The sequence below is a fragment of the Pollicipes pollicipes genome, unplaced genomic scaffold, assembly GCF_011947565.3.
Source record: "Pollicipes pollicipes isolate AB1234 unplaced genomic scaffold, Ppol_2.1 Scaffold_6950;HRSCAF=8241_pilon_pilon_pilon, whole genome shotgun sequence".
NCBI lineage: Eukaryota > Metazoa > Arthropoda > Thecostraca > Pollicipedomorpha > Pollicipedidae > Pollicipes > Pollicipes pollicipes.
The window spans coordinates 266,648-273,150 of NW_023596968.1; the positions used below are offsets into that span (position 1 = coordinate 266,648).

General features: G+C 48.2%; 1 protein-coding gene across 1 annotated transcript; it reads left to right on the forward strand.

Annotated features, from left to right (window-relative positions):
* Nucleotides 1–196: 196 nt before the first annotated feature.
* LOC119108878 (diuretic hormone class 2-like) lies at nt 197–2,365 on the forward strand. The gene is made up of 3 exons (XM_037232420.1): nt 197–309; nt 1,487–1,594; nt 2,239–2,365. The coding sequence occupies exons 1-3, from the start codon at nt 197–199 to the stop codon at nt 2,363–2,365; spliced, it is 348 nt and encodes a 115-aa protein (XP_037088315.1).
* The last annotated feature ends 4,138 nt before the right edge of the window (nt 2,366–6,503 follow it).

Consider the following 6,503-nt stretch of genomic DNA (forward strand, 5'->3'; position numbering starts at 1 on the left):
CTGTATGCTACGGACGCAGCGCACGGCACGCAAAATATAGCTGTCCAACATGACATGTTTCGCCATCGGACACTCACTCAACCATATCATGGCCCGACTTTGGCCTGACCTTGGCTTGGTCTGACACTGGCCCGACCTTTGCCTAACCCTGAGCCATGATCCTTGTCTCACCCAGACCAGCCCTCGTTTCAGGCTCATGACTCGTCACGCATCCGCTATCAGCGCCTGCACCTGGCTAGCTGCCATCGTCTGCTTCGTCTTTTGCCGGTCCTTCAGCAACGCGAGCACGCACATGGAGGACGCTGAGAGGTAAGCATCTCCGTGCGTGTGTGATGAATGAGAAGAAGCTGGGAGTGCTTGGAGTTTATGATTTATTTTGGAAGGAAAAGAGCTGTTCTGATATCGGTATGATCCTCTCAGGGCTCAGTTCAATGTATTTGTTCAGGGTGGTACAGCTTTACAAATGATATGTTTAAGTCCAACAGCATATCCGTGGAATTAAAGACAACTTCATCCACGGAGCAAATGGTTGTGTTCTTGCCAGTAATAGCTCGTTGGTTCAAAACCACAGTGTTGTGTTGCTGCTCATCCAAACACAACTAAAAGTCGGTGTCTGGTCCTACAGCTCTCACTTGGCCTGTCTCATGATGGCCTACATTTAAGAGCTGCGGGTAACGCATTCACTGATACGCAACATCATTGTCGCAATAGAAAACTTGCACTGTCCTCGCATACGATCAGTTTTGCCGCAAGTAGAAAATTTAGCTTCATGCTAAATTAAACACACATGAACCACCCTCACTGGGTTGGGGGATAGCAAAGGCGCGATGAAAAATAATGCGGACGAAATGCACAGCTAAAAGGAGACGGGGTTCCATGCTTCCCACCGGCAAGCTCAAACATTGTATATCATATTAGATGGTCGGTGGCAGACAGTCTATGGTATTCGTATTTAGTCCTGACTGTACTCCCTCTACAAAAAACCTTCCCTCAGCTGATCGGGATTGAGCGGTGTGAGAAAGGTTCCATATTACGAATGGAGCTTTTTGTGGAGTTCTGCAATGCAGAATTAAATATTAATCGAAGATGTATGTGCAATGATCAAACATGTCAATGAGTTGGTGATTTATGTCTCGTTATCCAGCATCATGGCATGGCAACATCTCATCATGTGTGGCGCCGTGGTTGTCATAGGACGGGCATGCTTCAGTTTACTCGTTTAACGTATTTTCCGTAATTTATATAAAGTGCTCCACGGAGTACAAACAGGACAGTTAGAGTCATCCCAGGCTTTCCATAATAGACATAATTTGTTTTGTTTTACCATGAGAAGCAGAAAAAGTTTCCAAATATTTGAACTATTAGCGTAAAGCCATCCAAAATAGATGATGATGCGCCTGGACGAATATCAGGTTGCAAATCGCCAAATTATCATCATTTGATGATTGTGCAGAGTGCTCGTTTGACGCTGATTTTCACTGTACAGAAAATCATGGGCGGACGACGTGGAGAACATGCAGAACGACCTCTACGTCAGCAAGCTGGTTAATCGGCTGCGCGCGCTCAACGACGCCGAGGAGATCGGCCTGGCCCAGTAAGAACTAAACAGATTCTTCCGAAAGCACGTGCCGTTCTTCCGCCTGCACAGGGCGCCGGTCATGCCTACAGCGAAAAGGTCACCAGGGCTCCAATAGATGTCGCTGCCTGCCGCCTGGCTGTTCGAGCATCGCGGTCTGGCCAAGAAAAGATACCGCTACGGAAAGCGTTGACATTTAGTCCACCTGGACTTCCAAACCTACCCGGCGAAATACGAAATGCGGTCATTTAATTACTCGTTTTCTGTGAACCACTTATCTCTGTTATAATTGGACATGATAAATGGTGTCGCAGGTGACCAATGCTCTACGCTTTATACCCTTTTTATGACCATTGGAATTGGCCAATGGAATTGGCCTAAAAAGGTGACAGATTAGGCAGCATGTTAGAGTCTCAAAAACATACCTATTTTTTACCATCGTCACGTGTCCTGTCGCGTTGGGCACCACAAATATGTGAACTTTACACGTTACTTATGTGTTAACCTTGCAAGTAAGAAGTCACACTTTTTTCTGCGGCCAAATCCAGAGAAATCCAAAATACACCTATGGTCTCGAAATGTGCTAAACAACCAACGCACGCCCCATATATAGCGTATCGAGGGGGCAGCCTTGAAATTCTGGCCTGCGTCCTTCCCCACAGCAAGCGCGGGCTGGACTTCGGCCTGGGCCGCGGCTTCTCGGCCGCGCAGGCAGCCAAGCACAAGATGGGTCTGGCGGCTGCGGCCTTCCCTGGCGGACCCGGCCGCCGGCGACGCTCCGTCGAATGAACGCTCCATCTGCAAACCTCGACCACCATCTGATGTGCCCTCCTGTGCCCGGGCGGTTCCGTGTGGAGCTGTCGGTGCCAGCTGGGGCGTCCCCCAGCCATCCTCGGCGGACCGGATCCGGTGGTCATGTGGGATCAGCTGACCCCGGCAGGCCGGGCCGATGTAGGCCCGTAAGCCGACCAAAGAACGCTGTAGAGTTAGCTGGAGGGGCCGAAGATGGTCTAAACCGTGGTGGGACCGCCTTAGCCTCAGCTGATCCCGATGATTCTCAAGGGCTCCTGGTCTGTCGCTTCTCCGCCACCGGCTGAAAGTGCACTTGTTGTTCACGCACGCACGGGGAAGGCCTTATCGTTTTTACTATGCTGGAACCACATACTGGTAGCTGTTGGACAGGGTTGTAGGGTGTGCACCGTTCACTTTGCTGCGCTCCACATAATCTCAATACAAGCCGTCATCCGGCACCCATGTTTTACCTGATGGGGCATCTCTCGCAGCCAATTGGAGTTTGAGCGATGGTCTTAACGTCCACGTGATCCTTGCGTCGGTCAAATCAATAGCGACACATGTTGAGGCCAGTTTTCCCACGTACCACCCTGCCAATGGACAGTACCATTAAAGCATCTAAGTGTGCGAGAAAATATTACCGTGTTTAAGTTAAATAGGTAGTGTATCTTGCCGATTATTGCAGAAATATACGTTACTGACACTGTCTTTTGATGAACGGCCATCATCATCAACCTCGGAGGAAGCGGCAGAACTCGTATACTGATAACCACAGATGACCGTCAGCTCTGAAGCACGCGTGCGGCGCACAGGCACGAGGTCATCTGACCTTTGGCAGGACTAGAGTGACATGATCCTGCCGGCCGAAACCAGCCTATAGGAAAACGGCACACTTTATTTCCCTCTGAACGCGCTGCCTCTGCGCTGCTGAGTAATTCTCAACACGCTGATGCATTAAAGTTTGCGCATATAGACAAACGCGTCCACACAAGCAGACCCCTGGAACAGTTGCTGCGGATGATAGCAGGACCCATTAACACCCCAGCAAAACTGAACAATACACGCGACACGCCCATCCATGCTACGTTCTGGTGACATCCAGAGCAGTGGAGCAGATATAGGGCCAATCCTGAAAAATCGCGCAACAGCGGAGATAATATTTTGTTTTGGTTGTGTTCAATTTTAACTCTGTAATCACACATTCATTCTTGTTCTGCCTGTCAAGGTATGTTCAGTGTTATTTCATTCAATTGCATGATTTCCTAATGAACCTATTAGTCAGTTGGCATGCTAACAGCTAACATCGTTTTTGCTACAACCTATTTTGTTCAGCTTCATGCATGATCAGCTAAAACATTCCCATTTCAGTGTGGAACTTGGAAATTTTTGTGAATTCTAACTCCAGGTGGATGTATTCAAGCAGTGGCATGCGTCTCAGACAACAACTATGTACCAGCGGTGTAGTTTTCCATTTAGTTGGCAAGGGATGGCTCCATCCTTTGACTTTAAGACGAATTTGGGTAAAATCCGTGCAGACACCATTTGTTGCCGTGTTTTGCGGATGGGCTACGCATTTTGCACTGTTCAAAACTGCCAATTAATTTGCGGGACACCACTCCTAATATGTACAAACTAGCATCAAATAACGCAGCCCATGCAAGGATTATTTGCAGAGGGACGCTAGCGGACGCAGTTTCCCGGCTCAGCGATTGGAAATTCGTTGCGGGCTGGGCTCTGTATGGATTAGGTACACATTAAATAGCTCTGCGCTGCTCGACCGGGTTAAATGTGTGGATATGATTCGAATCTGGGCGCAGGAACATCAATGCATCGCGATCATTTTTACGCGCGAGATCTGTTCTGCTTCCATGGCGAAGTGGATGTGAGCTGGACATGCGATGTGTTGGTGCCGTTTATAATCCCTGGGGCGCGCGCAGGCGAGTTAACCAAGCTGTGGAAAACACGTCTACTAGCACTTCTCTAAATGCGATCTACTTGACCCGTTTGGTCTTGTTTGGGATTTGACAGAATGCCGAAGGAAGATCTGCTGGCAAATGCTCAAGGCGGGGCCAACATGACCCGTGCGACCATGCCGGAGTAGTGGATGGACGCGAAACCCTTCGAGCCCTCTCTGGGAAGGTCATCGGCCCATTCCATGGTAAATTGACAGGTGCGGGGCAGAAAAAAACACCCCATGTTTTTTAGATGGCTGAAAGTATCAGAATAGGATTGCCTTATATCCCGAGTTCAGCTCTACCATTTTAGAAGGATTAGAGTAAGAGCTGAGGTGCTGTAGCCTCGTACATTCTGGCATTCACAATGCGATGTTTTGAAACGCAGAAATTTACAGGGACTTCTGACTCTTACGTGACTTTTTGACTGAGTTTCCTCTCTTTCTTGACTTCTCTAACAAGATCACGTTCAAGAAGATACGCTTTTCTTCCGAAAGTTGCAATTTTCGTTACAAACTTGGCATATAGGACCCATTTCATATGGATTTGACTGCTGATCCAAATAACGAGCTCGAATGCCGTAGGAATTCGCTAAAAAAAACATAAGTTTATGCAATTCATTAACGTCAAATATATAACACCAATACACGCACCATATTATCTTCAATATATATATATATATATATATATATATATATATATATATATATATATTGAAATTTGTTAATCATCACACACGGCTGCATCCATTGGCACGTGATCTGCACACGCAGCGAATCACATATAATCATAAGTCGTTTGCCACATACAACGCAACGACTTAACACAGCAATGATATCACCCGCTCGCCTGTAAGCCAACTTATGTCATATATTGACCCTTCCACCCACATATTTGGCCTCGGCGCGCTCACAGTCACATATTGATTACCGCCCCGCTGCTACCACGCGCCCCGCGTCAGTGGACGTATGGTGAGCCCTCGGAATTGTCGGCGTCACTGGTGAGAACTTTGAGACGCCCTGAGTGCCTCCACCGTAATAACTTTGAAAAGCTCTCCGTATGGTGGTTCGCTACACATAGACAAGCTTGGTTTTGCTGCCCATTTTTAAAAGGAAATTTGAACACGTCCTCCACCTCAGTATTTACCCATCCTTGATAAGCCTGAGGCCCTATTGTGCTGCGGCAAGCCTAGCCATGCCTGCGATGCCGTCACAGACCCCTTTACCATGTAACGTGACAAAAAATACCCCTTTCAGGGCAACCTCATGGTAGCACGAGTTGATGAAGCTGTGCCGATTTCTCTACTGTGCGGCACTGCCGTCTTTGAAATACACATTTATTAGATTGGGCACTCAGGTACGAAGGTATAGGAAAAGTAATGTCAAAAACTCATGAACTATGGCGGTGTTAAGCTATGTACCACCAGAGATGAGACAGTAGCTCTGATGGCACAGCACATCTTACTTCCGCCAGTATGCTACGAATGGGTTCACAGCGCACTGAGGGGAGTGCCAGTGGAAGCCTTGGGCCGCGTCGTGCACTACGAATGGACAGCATTCAGAGATGTCACCCTGGGCAACCACTTGGTCCACTTGGTCCCTTGGTCCTTGCCCTTGCGTGGGCAAAGTACTGACCTTGACTATCAGCTAAAAGTGATATGTGGTCAATTTTGTGATTCGGGTGGCTAAAAGATATCATGCTGTCTTCCTTTCTTCCGATGACTGGCACTAATACACAGCGATCCGTGCTTACTCACAGTTTCTACCGAATTTCACCATACATATCACGGGATCTACCATGCTCTTCGCTCTCCTCTGACTTGTCCGAAGGGATATGACTTAAAAGTTAATTACGCTTTCCTCACCAGGGCAAGGCCCTCTCTCTCTCTCTCTCTCTCTCTCTCTCTCTCTCTCTCTCTCTCTCTCTCTCTCTCTCTCTCTCTCTCTCACACACACACACACACACACCCACACCACACGCACACACACACACACACACACCACACACACCACACACACACACACACACACACACACACACACACGCACCACACACACACACACACACACACACACACACCACGCAACGCCGCACGCACACACACACACACAACACACACACACACAACACACACCACACACACACACACACACACACACACACACACACACACACACACACAC

Coding starts and splice junctions, on each gene's coding strand:
- LOC119108878 (XM_037232420.1), top strand. CDS start 197: ATGACTCGTCACGCATCCGCTATCAGCGCCTGCACCTGGCTAGCTGCC. Junction 310..1,486: donor CACATGGAGGACGCTGAGAG/GTAAGCATCTCC, acceptor TTCACTGTACAG/AAAATCATGGGCGGACGACG. Junction 1,595..2,238: donor GAGGAGATCGGCCTGGCCCA/GTAAGAACTAAA, acceptor CCTTCCCCACAG/CAAGCGCGGGCTGGACTTCG.